Source organism: Cynara cardunculus (genome assembly GCF_001531365.2).
Source record: "Cynara cardunculus var. scolymus isolate 2C chromosome LG 5, CcrdV1, whole genome shotgun sequence".
In the NCBI taxonomy this organism is placed as follows: domain Eukaryota; kingdom Viridiplantae; phylum Streptophyta; class Magnoliopsida; order Asterales; family Asteraceae; genus Cynara; species Cynara cardunculus.
Window position 1 is genome coordinate 6,304,851 of NC_037532.1, and position 16,668 is coordinate 6,321,518.

General features: G+C 35.8%; 2 protein-coding genes across 2 annotated transcripts; both read left to right on the forward strand.

Moving 5' to 3' along the window:
* Window positions 1–629: 629 nt before the first annotated feature.
* LOC112513120 lies at window positions 630–6,439 on the forward strand. Its single transcript, XM_025119268.1, has 3 exons — window positions 630–1,402; window positions 4,765–4,933; window positions 5,734–6,439. Exons 1-3 carry the CDS (start codon window positions 677–679, stop codon window positions 6,189–6,191), a joined length of 1,353 nt encoding a protein of 450 aa, XP_024975036.1. The 5' UTR covers window positions 630–676; the 3' UTR covers window positions 6,192–6,439.
* Window positions 6,440–7,837: 1,398 nt separating this feature from the next.
* Window positions 7,838–12,204, forward strand: LOC112513178 (probable small nuclear ribonucleoprotein G). The gene is made up of 4 exons (XM_025119350.1): window positions 7,838–7,979; window positions 8,119–8,141; window positions 11,566–11,687; window positions 11,916–12,204. Exons 1-4 carry the CDS (start codon window positions 7,945–7,947, stop codon window positions 11,976–11,978), a joined length of 243 nt encoding a protein of 80 aa, XP_024975118.1. The 5' UTR covers window positions 7,838–7,944; the 3' UTR covers window positions 11,979–12,204.
* The last annotated feature ends 4,464 nt before the right edge of the window (window positions 12,205–16,668 follow it).

Genomic DNA, 16,668 nt, shown 5'->3' on the forward strand with positions numbered 1-16,668 from the left:
TTTTATAGGACGAAACAAGAAAAATGTCTTATCTAAAAGAGTTACAATATGTTTATAGGATGATTTTTGGGCTTCTTAACAAATTCTAAAATGCTTTTAAAATAAAATATTTTATTATTTATTTTATACGATACGACTTAAGAAAAAGTGTCATGTGAACATAAGTGTCCTATAAATTGATGAGTTTATGAGACATTTCTCAAAATGTTTCTATAAAATAACTAATACGACATTTTATTTAAAAATCATTCTAAAACACTTGTTAAAACGTCCAAAAACGTCTAATGAACCTATCGTAACATTTTTAGATAAGACGGTTTATAATATAGTCTATAAACTTAAGTTTTATGAATTATTTCATTTGTCAAATTTATGTAATTACTAATCTGTAATCCAACCCATCTCCACTTACAAGGGTTGGGTTATACTTTTGAATGAGTTGAGTTTTTTTCAAACCGACATAATTAAATTAAGTTGTAAAAATATCGTAAACCGTCCGATTCAACCCGTAAACACGCCTGAAAATATATAATTTTATATTCTCGAAATGAAATCTGTCTTCTGAAATCGAAACAAACCTTTGAGATGAGATGTGACAGGTTGTAGAAAAAGAAAAGTCAAAAACGCCATCATCTCCAAGAAGTCGATCCCTCGTCTTCTTCCATTGTCGCACTACATGTCTGCAGATTCTCCTTCCGACGCCGTGTCGCGCCCCGTCGGCGGCACTGAGTACAGCTGGTGTAGAGCCGTTCCCGGCGGCACCGGCGTCAGTGTCTTAGCCCTACTCTTCTCCAAATCCCCCAATCTGTCCCACCTCCAAACATGCATCCACAAACTCCAAGACTCCCATCCTATACTCCGTTCCAAACTCCGATTCGATCCCTCCACCAACGCTTTCTCTTTCCTTACCCCTTCCACTCCCTCCGCCCTTCAAATCCGTACCTCCGATGTCTCCCAATCATTTTACCTCACGCTTGAGCACGAGATGAATACAAATCCCTGGAGCCATCACGAAGATCAGGTTACGGAAACCGACGTCATGTTTGCGAGTTTTTACAGTTTGCCGGATCAGAAGTGGTCGGTGATTTTGCAATTGCACACAGGGGTCTGTGACCGTGCTTCGGCAGCGTTTTTGTTACGCGAGTTGTTGGGGTTGCTTGGAGACGGAGGAGGTGGTGAAAGGGAAATAGTGAAAGAAAATGGCGTAGGCTTGGCGATTGAGGATTGTATACCTGCCGGAAAAGCCAATAAACCGTTTTGGGCTCGTGGGGTTGACATGCTTGGGTACTCTGTGAATTCTTTTAGGTTTTCAAATTTGGAATTTAAGGAAACTGGTAAGCCCACTTCGACTGAATTTGTGAGGTTGAACATCGGATTAGACGACACTGATCGGATTCTTTCTGTAAGTATTTGTGTTCTTATCAATTGCGTTTCTCATCATTCATATCATATCATCATGCTAGTTGTTAACATTCATAATCACTACACTCAAATGGGTATCTAGATTATGAATATATAGTTTCTGCTCAATATCAGCCAACTACAGTGGGCATCTGGATTGGATGATCAACGTACTAGCTGTTAACATTCATAATCACTAAACGCATATGGGTATCCAGGTTCTGAATTTGATTTCTTCTCAATATCAACTAACTAAAATGGGTATCTAGATTAGCTGATCAACATACTAGTTGTTAACATTCATAATCCCTAAACTCAAATGGATATCTAGGTTTCGAAATTAATTTCTCAATATCAACTAAACTAAAACGGGTTTCTAGATTGGATGATCAACGTACTAGTTGTTAACATTCATAATAACTATACTCAAATGGGTATCTAGATTTTGAATTTACTTTTTGTTCAATATCAGTCAACTAAAATGGGTATCTAGATTGGTTGAACTTACTAATTGTCAACATTCATAATCACTAATACCCAAATGCGTATCTAGATTTTGAATTTAGTTTCTTCTCAATATCAGCGAACTAAAATGGTCATTGAATGATAACGCCCAGTTAATAGAACTTCCAATGTAATGCAAGATATGCAAATATAGTTGATGATGTTAGTTCCCATTGGGCTCAGTCCAGTTTATCTAACCCAACAGATACTCATTTTGGTCCCTTTGAACTGGCTTAGACATGAAAGTAAGCACCGGAAAACCATAGATAAAGTTTAGGTAGCATTTGGTACGCAGACATGATTGGACAGGACTGGGTAGGACAAAACAGGACAAGAGGGTAGGATTGGACAAGACTGGACTGAACAAGAGTATGTCTGGTGTTTGGTACGACTAGGACTGGACGGGACATAACTAGACAAACTACCTCCAAGAGTTATTTGATGATTTTAAATGTTATATAATAGTTATAAGTTAACACAACTAAAGTAAATAATTAAAGAATTTAATTTATAAATATTTGTACACAATTTTCATATAAATGAATACATACATATATAATGGCACCAAATTTGAATGAAAAATTTGATATAATTGATGATAGTAGTGGTGGCAGTGGAGGTGGTTTTGGTTAGGGTGGAGGTGGTGGTGGCCGACGGTAGTACTGGCAATGGGCGATGGTTATGGAGGTAGAGGCAGTGGTGGTTGGTGGACAGCGGTGGTTATAGAGGACATGAAGATGTTGGATTGTGGTGGTTCTGGCGGTTGACAATGGTGGAGGTAGTTGTGGCTGATGTAGTGAAGATAGTTGTGGTGGTGGTTATGGTGGAGGTGAGGTGGCAATGAATGGTGGTGGCCGATGGTGTGGAGGAGGTTGTTGCAGTAGAGGAGGAGTTGGAGGTGGTCAACGGTGCTAGTGGTGGTGGCAATGGACGATGGTGGTTGTAGAGGTGGCAATGGACAGTGGTGGTAGGTGGTCGCCGGTGGTTGTGGAGGTCATGGAGGAGGTTGTTGCGGTATAGGAGGATTTCGAGGTGGCCAATGGTGGTGGTAATGTGTGGTGGTGGTCGATAGCCGATGGTGGTTGTAAAGGTGGCAATGGATGGTGGTGAAGGAGATTGTTGTAGTAGAGGAGTTGTTGGGGTGGCGAATGGCGGTAGTGGTGGTGGCAATGGATGGTGGTGGCAATGGATGGTGGTGGTCGATGGTCGACTATGGTAGAGGTGGCAATGGATTTGGTGGACGGTGGTTGTGGAGGCGGTGGAGGATGTTGATGTAGTGGACGAGGAGGTGTTGGTGGTGGTGGCTGTCGATGGTGGTGGCGGCAGCCGAAACTAGTGGTTATGACCATTAAAACAAATACCATATTAAAGTTTTACATCAAACTAGAGTAGATTAGTAATATTTTAGTTTCTATCTCATTCTTGTCCCATCTATTTTGGTGGAACAAGAAAAAGCCTCTTTTGTTCCATGCAGTCCCACCTTGTCTCAGTTCTTGTCCTTGTCCCATGTCGCGCAAAACATGGGATAGTGGGTTCTTGTTCTGTCCCATGCTGTGCCAAACATGAGATAGTGAGTTTTGTCATGTCCCATCCCGTCCCGTCCTGTCCCGTCCCATGTACCAAACGCAGCCTTATTGACCTTTCGTGCCATTGTGGGTGGTTTTTCATTACAAACCAATTATCGTTCTTGTACATTGCAGAAAGATACTATTGCTTGAAACAATGAGCTATTTTGGACAAGACATTTCAAGAATTGTGGTTACTATCTTTGAAAATCATTCATTTTTGCAATTCATAGTGTCTTTTGGCATGGTTTTCTAGAAAGATGGTTAGTTTGCACAAAATAGCCAACTATGACGGGTTAAAAACACATACAGTTTGACTTTTGAGGTCAAATGGACTATTTTCCATGTCCAATTTGATTGAATTTTATTACAAAGTTTGCCTCAACCCTTCTCATATTCATAGAGTTTGTCATATAGTTTAAGTTGTTTACAATTTCTTTAAGATCAATGAAGGATCAATATCAAACTTGACGCTTAAAAGTAGTCAGGCTGACCTCAAAGGTCAAAAGCATACCTCCTCTTATAGTACAGAGGGAGTAGCATCATTGAAACTATATTATACTATGAAAGAAGAGAAAATGGCTCAAACGATACAGAACAAAGACCGGCTCTGACTTGAGTACTTGTACATTCTTGCTCAGTCTGTTTTTACTGTGGTCTAGCTTTTTTATTTTATTTATCCATAGAAACAACCTGGGGGTGGAGGAGGCAAGCTTTGCATGCATCCTATCTCTGGCCCTACCTCAACATGCAGAGGCGGATCCAGAAAATTTTCCAAGTGGGACACGAAATAATTAACATAATGTTAATAAAACAAAATTTAATTATAAAAAGTATAGTTTAATTAAAATGACATACAAGTGGGATTTTGCAACACCCAAGTGGTTTTTTCATCTTCTTCCTGCTGTTGTTACCACAAAATTAAGAAAGAGCCAAAGAGATTCTAACTTGCAACCAGTAATGCCACGTGCAATGACACTACCACTAGGATGAATCCACTTTTTGTTAACTTGGGAGATCACAAGCGGGTGCACCGATGCACCTTTAAGAGCCCTAAAATTTTTCCATTCTAACACGCCTTGGCTATTACTGTGTCCGCTCCTGTCTGTGGGGATTTACTGATTTGGTTTTTGGCCTTTGTTACTTTCTGTATGCATCAATATACATTGGTAGTAGACATATGTTTTCTCTGGTGAGTTTGGATTATTTTCTGCCCCAAGGGCCTGTTTTGAAGTCCCCATTAGTGTTCACTGCTCTTTTTTTATCGTGATTAATTTCTAGTATTTGTGTTCAGGGCTGCAGATCGAGAGGGATCAAACTATCTGCGCTGTTAGCAGCTGCTGGATTTATTGCTACCTATGCTTCTAAAAATCTTCCTGATGATAAATGGGAGAAATATTCACTTGCAACACTTATTGATTGTCGTCCACTTCTTGATCCAGTTCTTAGTGATCATCATATTGGTACGACTAATTTTCATGCCCTTTGCACACATATCATATTGGGCGTGTGTGTATATGTGTAGTTGGGATCATTTGAGAACAATCTCTTTTCATTCAAAGGTGAGAACACTTACGAGCCTTTAGACGAGTTGACTGTGTGATCTAACAACTAAAAAAGGGCAGGCCTTCAACTACCTTCATATTGTGTGTAAGAACCGGGAATCTCTACATAATTTGTATCTTATAGCATGCCTAGTGCGGTATACCGAGATTCCCTAAAAGCAATATGTCTGACTTTTGTATCAGAACTGTTGTAACTGAGTCAAGTCTTGATCATAGAAACCAAACCAAACACATCCACTATGTCAATCATAAGTAGGGTTTGKGGGTGGGACATACACAGACCTGACCTCTACCCAAAAAGTATAGAAGCTGCTTCCATGAAGACCCCCCCCCCCCCTCTTAGGGAAATATGTTTTCTCAAAAGAATTTGAGAGAAAGTTGTGCATCAAAAAAGTTCATAATACCAGAAAACAGTAAAACATATACCAGAAGACGGAAGTATAGAAAGCATAGGAACAAATATGAAGGATATTACAAATAAAGGACTTTTGGTTCGGGGTCATTTGGTTGAATGACCTTCTGACGAGCTTGAAAATGTCACTGCTTAACAGAAGAATGTCCCTTGCAAACACACTAAGAATGCCTAAAAACATGTCAAAAGATCATGGAAGAATAAAACACTTTCAGTAGGAATAACCCATTTGGATGTGACCTTCACTAGCATGCAATTGATGGCAGAAATTGCTTGACTGATGCAGGATTTTATCATTCGGCCGTCGTAAACTCACACGATGTGAAGGGAAAGGAAGATTTGTGGGATCTAGCACAACGAGTCCACACGTCCTTGGAAACCGCAAAGAACAATGGTAAGCATTTCACAGACATGGCCGACTTGAACTTCCTCATGTTGAAAGCCATCGACAACCCTGGTTTGACTCAATCTTCTTCGTTGAGAACTTCACTCATTTCTGTATTTGAAGATGCCATATCTCAAAACACCGAACAATTTCACAAGGATGTTGGTTTATTGGACTGCATCGGTTGTGCTTCCGTTCATGGCGTGAGTCCTTCACTCGCCATGTTTGATGTAATCCATGATGGCGAGCTTGATTGCGTTTGCGTCTATCCATCCCCGACTCATTCAAGGGAACAAATGCAAGATTTTGTGGATCATATGAAGAAAATTCTTCTAGGATCTGCTGATACTCCTCAATGAAAATTGTTGTGATCCTCACTTTCTGTACTGTTATGGATCCAGGTTTTGCAGATCGATCGTGTAGCTTCGTTGGTTGTTAATTTTCATTTCTGAGTGATAGGATATTGAATAACTTGAGTTTCCGATTTTCATTGATAAGAAATTTCATGACGTATGAGATGTAATTGCAACTTGCGTCTATTGAATTGGTTCTTGTTTGTAAGCATTGTATTCAAGACCCCGATCATATGAAGCCTCGGTTTGAATGTATTCAAGTGTTTGGTCTTATTTTTACTAATTGTATGTGCTGGCCTAGCACTCTAGCAGTATCTGGGTTACTGGTACAACCTTGTAAAATTGTTTAGAGTTTCTGACATATGAGGTCTTCAAATTCATAATTGATTGAAGTTCTCAACGAAGAAGATTGGGTCAAACCAGGGTTGTCGATGGCTATGCACACGAGGAACTTTTAAGTCGGCCATGTATGTGAAATGCTTATCGTTGTTCTTTGTGTTTTCTAATGACATGTAGACTCGTTGTTCTAGATCACACAAATCTTCCCTTCCCTTCAAGCCGTGTGAGTTTATGACGACAGAATGGTAAAATCCTGCATCAGTCGAGCAGTTTCAACCATCACAAATACACACTAGTGAATGCTAATTATGCAATTGACGAATTCCATCCTCCAAGTTTATGATCGAAGTCATTCAGATTCAACATCATCTTTTTTGGGCACAAGATTCAACTAGAATCGTTTTGACGCTAAGACATTGTATTCTAATTCTACAAAATCCCATGAAATACCAACCACCCACATGAGATTGTAAAATCCTATGTTTGTGGGATTTACATTTCTTTGCATTTCAAGTTAAAAAATCCAGATCAACAATATTAGTCCGTTAATGTTTATATCAAAGTCCCTTGAATATTTAAGATACCTCGTTATAAAACCGGAAATTATATTTGAAATTTAAAGGATCTAAATGGAACTTTTTATATTGGATTAATCATAGGGGTTTTTTAATTGGGTTTCTATTAAGTCATATATGAATAAAATTGTCTATGTGAATCAATCTGTCTCTACATATAAGAAATTTTTTTGTTTGCAAGAGTTTTAATAGATGAAAGGAGGTGTTCTTTTAATTGGGAAGGGGCTTTCTGTATAAAAATCCTATCTAGAAAAGTTGGTTTATTTGTTTACCTCTTAATAGTTCCATTAAGAGGCAATATCTGAATCGTTAATAGGTGAATCTTGCTTAACAAATAAAAAAGTCTGCCTCTCAATGGTTCTAAAACCCTCTGAATGATTTTGTATCCTAAATCTTCATTAACCATTCAGCGTCCTAATTTCATTTTAAATAATTACCAAACAATTATATTTCATTTTGCACTATATCATGAGAATCACTTAATTATTTTGACCACTTAATCATTTTACCTCAAACTAACTTTCAAACAACCCGTTATTGGACAAGTTATTTTTCATATAGTTAAGGGGTGTTTGGGATTGCTTATTTAAGGTTTTTTTGATTTATTTCAATATGATACCGATAATAAGCTATTTTTAGTATTTAAATTAAAGGAAAAAAAAACTACTTATACCCGTGACAAACCACAGTTATTGAGTTCTAATAACAATTTTGGTTAGGTTTCCGTTATTTAAGTAGAAAAGCCAGCCGTGAGGTTAGGGTTTATGCGCGCGATAAACCTAACAAATTTTCATTTCACTTCTGTCATCAGCTTCTCTTCCTCTGTTTCTCTCTAGGGTTTCACAATGAGCAGATCAGGCCAACCCCCAGATCTCAAGAAGTAAGCTCTTCTCTTCTCTTTGGAGTTTCTGTATTTGATTTTTCTTTTTTAACAGCTTCGTATCAAGTTTCTTAATGCCTTCTGTTCATCTGATTGAACTCCTTATTTTTTTTTTACCTTTTCCCCAATTGGAATACAGGTACATGGACAAGCAACTACAGAGTAAGTTCTCGTTTCGCAATGTGTTCATTATTCATTTTTGTTTGAAGTATATAATATTTATATAGGGCAAAACTAACACGCATTTCGAACCCATAACCACAAGAAGGTCGGGTTACCGGATAGGGCAGCGCCAATGCCCCTTTGGTATTATTGTTTTTCGTTCTGGCGCCTTATCAATTGAGAAATTAATCGACCAAAGGTTCATTGTTACGGACTTAGTAAATTAGGGCCAGAAATTATTTCAGTTGTTATAATTGTACCTGATTAATGTATTCTATAACTCACGCGGACGAAATTTCTCTTGTTAATATTGGGTTGTTTACCGTTGGTTGATTATCTTTATTGTCTTCATGCTATGAGATTATTGGGTTTTTTGTGGATCATTAAGTTTTTTCGTCGAAGTATGTTGTAGATTAGATATACAGTTTTGTGGGTTTAAGGTATTTCTTAACATGTATTATCCCTAGAAGCAGTAATACATGCACCATCATGATTTATTGAGCACATATAATGGTGCACATAAAATTTTAGAAAGCTGTATATACTAGATAATGGGGGATGAAATGGTATGTTCTCCTAGAGCAAGGCCTACATTGAGAAGGACTATGTAATGGCTGTTGGTCAATATCGTTGTTGCTGGAACTGATGAGGCATTCAAGCTGCCGAAGCAATGGTTATAGGAAAAAAGGAGTAGAAAATCGTAGATACTTCAGAGCACTGACTACTTAATGTAGTGTGGGCGGTAGAAATGCATTTATTGGTTGTGTCATGCTATGCTGTAAATTGCAACGCTGTAGTGGTGCAATAGCGGATTGCAGACTACGGTCAAATTGCGGTGAGAATTGCGTTTTCCGATATTAGCGGCACAATTGACTGCTATTTGCGCGATATTTAAGGTGAAATTGTGCGGACCGATGTTCCGATATTTTAGCTTGTGCCTCCTTAGAACTATGTTGACTCTGATGCTGAATCTATTGCTTGGGGTTAGCTCGTTTATGAACACTTTTCCTATTTTGTTTTGTGAAACTTGTTTAAGTTGATGTTTTGATGTTGAAACTATATTTTTAATTAATGCATATAATATGTTTATGTATGCATACATTATACATATATATTATATATATAATTCTAAGAAATACTATATGAACTGCTATTTTTGGACCGCTATACCACCCGCTGTAACTGCTGTTTCAAATATCGTCCTGACCGCAAATTTGTATTTTCACCGCTATAACAGCATAGTGTCATGTGTGTATAATTAGAGGAAATAATTTCATATTCATAAACTACTTATAACAGCCAAGTCTTGGTAACAATGGGAATCAAAGATCAACATCTTGTGCTTTCATTCATATTAATTGGTTAATCCCTCAAGAAAAAGATTCTGTGAACTTCATGTTATGAGATGGGTTGTTTGCACTATAAGTTTTTTGCTTCGAGAGGGTTGGGGGATGGATGATGGGGCTGGGAGAGAGAAATTTTCTCACTTGAATTTGTAATCACTAACAAATGTAAGTATGCTGTAGAAGATGTAGAACATTATGCAACACTCCGTAACTAGAGGTGTGCTTCCTGCTTTAATGTTATTTTTGAAGTGTGTGCCCACACTTTGAATTAAAGCCGTTCTTACATTTGCCAGGCGTCAAATGTGTTGAATCTGTAAGGGACAGGGAAAGCTAAATTCCTAAATGGCACTGGAGTTGATTGTATTACAAATTGAGTGGTGTAGTTTTTTTTTTAATTTTAACGATATTAAAGTGACTGGATATCAAGCAGAGAAGACCAAATGCTAGCTTTAATAGTTATCTACTCAAGCCTCTAAAAGAAAGGTCACGCTGACTATGCCTTAGACATGAAATATCTTGGTGGAACGATTTCAACAAATGGAGCTAACATCTTGCAGGATTATGTAATGCTTTGAATTTGAATCGTACATGTAAGTTATATTAAGAATATTGTAGAGGTTTAGAGAGGTGAGTCGTGAGACATGTTTCAAGATGAGAAAGAAGAGAGATAGATGATCAGTGACATAATTAAAGAGTTGATGGCTGTGTCAATGGCAGTCTATGGTGCATTTGAGTCAGACCTACATTAATTTCTGTCTGAGACAAGATAGAATTTTGTTACTTCAGATCATTCATCATTGCTGAATTTCCGGAGATTACCAAGTACAATGTGGGGAAAGGAAAATCATATAGTTGAGCATTTTCAGAAAGGTAAGCGCGACTGTTGTGTTTTGGACGATGTCCCCATGGCACTACGGTATAGGCTTAATGATTTGACTTGGGACAAAAGTTTTCAAAGGCTGGGTTGTTTACCTATGACCTATGTAAAACAATCATGAGGTAGACTTCATGCTCTATTTCTTCATATGCTTGTATGGGTGATTTATTATGATATAAAAAAGAAACGTCTTGGTTGGGAGTAGGTAAGGAGGTTATGTACTTCCTCACTTGTGATGAAATGGTTGCTGGGAGACTAGTACATAAGAGGGATACTTGGAAAGTTGGAATGGATATCTGAGATTGTATATGTATAGGTGCTTTATGCAAATTCCAACTAATCTAAGCAAAGATGACCATCCCATTGTTCAAGTCACTTGGTGGAGACTACATGAATTGCATTCCTCCTGCCTTTCATTTCTTCGAGTAACTTCCGTTCTGTTAAAAGTATTCACAATAGATCTGCCATTATTGCTATTCTAACATCATTATTTTTGTCCCAGTGCAATTAAACCTTCCTTTAGGGATCCTCTATATTTGTCATATCTATTCTTATGTGACTCCCATTAAACTCGGTCTGCATTTCCACCAAGCCATCTTTTATTGTTGTTTTCCTTTGATAGTCTCACAGACACCATTCTTCACCAGCCCTCTCCTGCTCATCTTTTTCTTAGTCCCCTGACAGAAGTGTTTACATCTGCATACTTCTTCTGATTGTATGTTGTTGCTTACTTCTAGCTTACTTTTCAAAATTCAGCGTATAAGCCTTTCTTGTTGCTAGTGCTTCTTTTTGCAAGTCTTCTTTCTTCCTATTTCTAAAAACTTTTAGGGCTAACTGTCTTCTTTTTGCACTTCTGTTGCACACTTTTCACAAGTCGGGGGTCTTCAGGGAAACACCCGCTCTAAATTTTAGGAGAGAGATCAAGTCTGCGTACATCCCACCCCCATACCCCACTGTGTGGTGGGATATACTAGGGTTGTTCCATTTGATTTGGTGTAGCGTCCGACATTAAGCATAAATGATGTATACCAACTAAGCCCCTCTTATCCAATCGAAGGAAAACAGTTCAACATGACTATACCATTGTGGGTTTGTTATTGTTGTGTGATCCCCCTCCCCCCTGCTGTGTTTTGTTTTAATTTTACCTACAAAAGCGATATGTGACTGATGCAAGAATAACATTTTTAACATTGTATTGCAGTCAAGCTGAATGCCAATCGGACAGTCGTTGGAACACTTCGTGGCTTCGACCAGTTCATGAACCTCGTAATCGACAACACAGTGGAAGTGAATGGTGAAGAGAAAAATGATATAGGCATGGTGGTAAGCATCTCCTTAACAATACTAGAATTTTGATCAGACTATTAAATCCACCTTCATTTCTTTCCCACAAGTCGGGCTTCTTCACAGAAACAGCCATTCTACTTTGAGCAAAGTAGAGGACTGGTCTGCCTACATTCCACCCTGACCCTACTTTTGAGTGAGATATACTTGGGTTTGTTAGATCAGCCTTCACGAATGGAAGAAAATTCTCTTTCTTTGTTTCCACAGGTCATAAGAGGGAATAGCGTAGTCACTGTTGAAGCACTCGAGCCAGTCAGCAGAGGACAGTGAGTCAAGACCCATATCAGTATGGTCTCTCAACGATTGTGTAATTGCTTTTTTCCCCCTGAAACAGTTGTAGTAGGATCTGAGACGATAAATTAACTTAAAAGTTTATCTGCACCTAGTTGACAAATCTTCAACCGCATCTTTCATGCAAATAATCTGTGTATCGACTGCAGTCTAACTTTGACTTTTTAAGTGAGTTCTTGATAATTTCATCTCGACCGTTTTTTAACATAATTCGATTAGAATGGTTCTTCCATGAAACATACCTCACGAGTTGCTCATAAATAAGTGAAAACAACCAAAGGGTCAATGGCCCGTACCGCGGTTGTCAGTAGTGCCTAACCTTCCTGAAGGCTGAGGTGTTTAAATTTCAACAAAGGTGAGGAATAGTGCCTAACCTTCCTGAAGGCTGAAGGTCAAAGGTTCAAATTTCACCAAAGGTGAAGAGTGTGAATATTTTCTGTATATAAATATTATATATTTTAAAAAAATCATTTTCTTGTTATATTTAAGTTTCTATATTCTTGGAATTAATTGCTTAAACAGCCTCCAATAAGCTCAATGAAGTAAAATTGGACCATTTCTGCAATTTTTTTTAGTAAGTGGGGGTCTTAAAAGGAAACATATGTACTTTATGAGGTAGATGAAAGCTTTTCGAGATTTATTGGATCCGTTTGATTTTTTTTCGTGTATTTTGTTACACATATTTACACTTGTGTAACCCTTTGTGACCGCAACCTGTATTTACTTCGATCCTGATTGATGACAAAAGGGTGATTAATGATTTATCTTGAATTTATTTTTAAATAATTAAAGGCAATTAAGGGTAAATTAGGAATAAATAATACATGGAATCTCAATATTTTAATTAATTAATATATTTGAGACATTCAGTGGGAAATTTTCTCCATGATCATCAACTTTCCATACAAATTGCTTACTGTTAAGCAAAGAAATAGGAAAAGATAATTCAGACGATGACAACTAATCCTTATGCAACATATATCACTAGTGCATTTGATTTCTGAATCTGATTAAAAACCGAGAATATGAAGCATTTGATTACTGAATATGGTTTCGTCATTGTTAATCTGATTTCATGGACCTGATGGATTTCTGAATATGGTTTCATATACCTAATGCACCATATCTCATTGCTGGACCTGCTAAAACATTTGATTATTGAATATAGTTCCATCATTGTGAAAAACCAGTGAATATGATGTATTTGATTGCTTAATATGGTTTCATCGTTGTCCATTGTTCTTGCATACATAGGAAATGATGAATGAAAAAACCGAAAAAACATAAAATGGTTGTGCTGAAGGAAAAGGTATTCATCCAATCACTGCCAAAACAGTTGCAACTAAAATAAACAAAATAAAATCCCTATTGATGAAATATTATGATAGCACCTTCATTTTGCACTATGACGGAACATGAAATGGTAGCATGGACCATCGTATGTTGTCTCGTTTTTTTTTTTTGGAGGAAGGGTCATGGATTGAAGCCATCTCGAAATTTTGTCATAATTTTAGTTTTAAGCAATATAAGGGCACACAATGAAATATTACGATGACACCTTCTTTTTGCACTCTGATGAAACCATGAAACGGTTGCATGGACCATCGTATGCTGTTTGCCCATGCATTAATCTCACATGCATGATTTGATTTTGATTTTGTTACATTTAGGGGTTTTGAAACGACACCAAAGATGTGCTGGAGTTCAGCTTAGCCGAGTCGAAACTTGATACGCGTAAAAATTTGGACTTCAAGTCATTTTGTTGAACTAAAATAGAATCAATAACTAGAGTCGGTTTTCCATACCATTGTCCTTCTCAAAGTCGAGTCTTCAAATGTAGTCGTTAGATCAAAGGCTCCAATACCGTTAGATCAAAGTCCATTTGTTAATGAAGTCGTTAATTGTTAAAGTCATGTTTGATAATCATAAGTTAACTTATTCTTTAAGTTTGTTAAAAAATCAGTATTGTTTACCATAAATTAGTTGATAAACTATCTTACTAAAACTGTATTTAAAGTAACATTTTAATGAATTTTAAGTGTTATTTCCCAATTTGTTGAATTATGCAATTAGTAATTTAGCTAATTGATAAAAAATTGTATCCTCTAGCAAATCAGGTAACTTCCATTCTTTTCTGTTGACTTATCATTATTCCAATATTATATAGTATTATTTTTATTAAAATAAAAATTCTAATATATTTTATTAAATAATTTCTATTAAATTATTGATAATATGTTATATAATGAAAACTTACTAAAATATTAATAAGTATATACATATATTGAAAATTAATCAATATATTATCTATACAATATTATAAAACATTTGACAAAAACTTTTAAAAATCGTTTTTTATGCATGAAGTATTGTTTATTGATGCATATTACTTAAAATTCAAGATTACAAGTAAATTGTGCGTAAGTATAACTTATTAAAGCTCTATGTTTGAATTCGTGTAACTAACTGCGGATAAACATCTCATTTTAAAATATAAAAATTATAAAATATAATGAGGATAATTATGAGGTTCTAACAAAATAATTAATTATTATCTTTATAAAAAAATTATATTATTAAATTAAATATGAATTACTTCGTTAGTGAACCTAAATTAAATTATATTTAAAAAAATTGAATTAAAAAATTACACAAAAAATGAGAAATTTTAAATAGTTAATTTGATACTAATATCGATATATTTTTGTTAAATTTTTATGATATCTTCAAATTTATATTTTATTCAAAAATAAAATCATTGTCGCATTTTCAAAATCACATAAGACCATATTATAACACGACTGAGATAAAAATATAAAACAAAATATTAAAATCAAAATGTATCTTGCTGTACTGTACGAGCACCATTCTAGTACTATTTAATATTCTTTTATAATTTACTTTATTTTTTAATTATAAATACGATAGAGTAGTTTAATAATATTTATTTTCTATCTCAAAATATGCAATCTCACACGATAAGCCAAATTTGTAACAAGTAGTTTGTTTCGTTGGACAATTAGTCACATTTTATTCATGAAATGGCAGGTATAGATTAAAATCCCATTATTATTCATTTATTTATTTAATGTCTGATATCATAAGATGTAAAACGCTAAATGCATTTAAGGGAAGCCAACTAAAAGGCTGTTTACCTAAATGCTTATCCGGTAAGTGTTTATCATTAGGAGTCAACACTGTAATTTATTTTACCAGATAAAATTGTAGTACATCAAAATGGTATCGTATGCGACAATTTACCCGGTAAGCGCTTCCCCGGGCAAGAGTCCTCATCCTCACTTACCAAGTAAGACTTTTCATCTTTATCATTGCTCTTATTGGGTAAGATTTTTGACCCTTGTCATGTTCATGCGGTAAGGAAAACTGTACGCTAAGCACTTACATGGTAAGTGTTTAGTAAACGGCCCCTAACTTTGAGTTTGAGTGGGAAAGACATCCAGAAGGTTTGCCTAGAAGCAACCACCTTTTAAGGGTTTACGCCTTTTTAATGAATCAATGAGTTCCCAATTTTTTTATTATTGAAATTTGGAAACCAATAATAAAAAGAAACATAAATCAAATTCTCTTTTTGATAATTTCCTGTTTTTACGATTTTCTCTAGTGGTACGACAATACCATCAGATGGTGGTTCATGAGGTCATAACGACACATATATGACAACATCATGTGATAGTTAATGACAACACTTGTTTTAAGACGATACAAGTGAAATATAGCATATGATATTACCTAAAATTATTCGTTATTTTGAACAAAAAAAAATTTGTAAGTGACAAAATGTATATAAAATAAAAAGTATTTGGTAATTATAATATTTTTTACTTACAATTATTCTCACACGTATCACAATCTTTCCAACAGACACTATTAATTAGACAACAATAACATTTTTCTCCTTGCCTACAACGATGATGATAAAAACAATGTCCAATATCGATATTTTCACTTGTAACCCTTTCATTCGATCTCAACTCCCCCTTCCCCCCGACAACATTGTTTGGCGTGCCTGCATCACAACAATAAAACCAAAAACTTAGTTAGAAAATCACACACACACATATATATATATATATATATATATATAGAGAGAGAGAGAGAGAGAGAGAGAGCGAGATCGAGAGAGAGAGAGGGAGAGGGGTTATAATAGAAAACAAGAACGCATATACAACATGTGATTTTATACTAAAACTCACATGTGTTAAGGATCAGTCAGACCTTAGAAGTTGTCAGCCAAGCGTATTCATGCGTGCCTCTAGGTCAAAAGTTCATCAATCACATGTGATATAGGAGTTCTTTATAGGGTTATCTTATTTTGAACATTTTCTCATTTGAATCAACTATATATACATACATACATGCATAGAGGAGCGATCAATTGAAAACCACTCCAATTTGTAAAAACCGTGCAAACCACCCTCATCCGTCGATTTCATTGTTTAATTTTATGAAAAAAATTTCATGAAATTGTTTAATCTTGTAAAATTGTTTCATATAATACTTTTTTTTTTGATGAAGTTGTTTCATATATGATTATGAAATTGTTTCATATACTACTTAATGAAATTTTAATGAAACTGTTTCATGTATTTCTCTAAAATTAAAATAATGAAGATGATAATATCCATGATTAACGCCTTCCACAATAAAA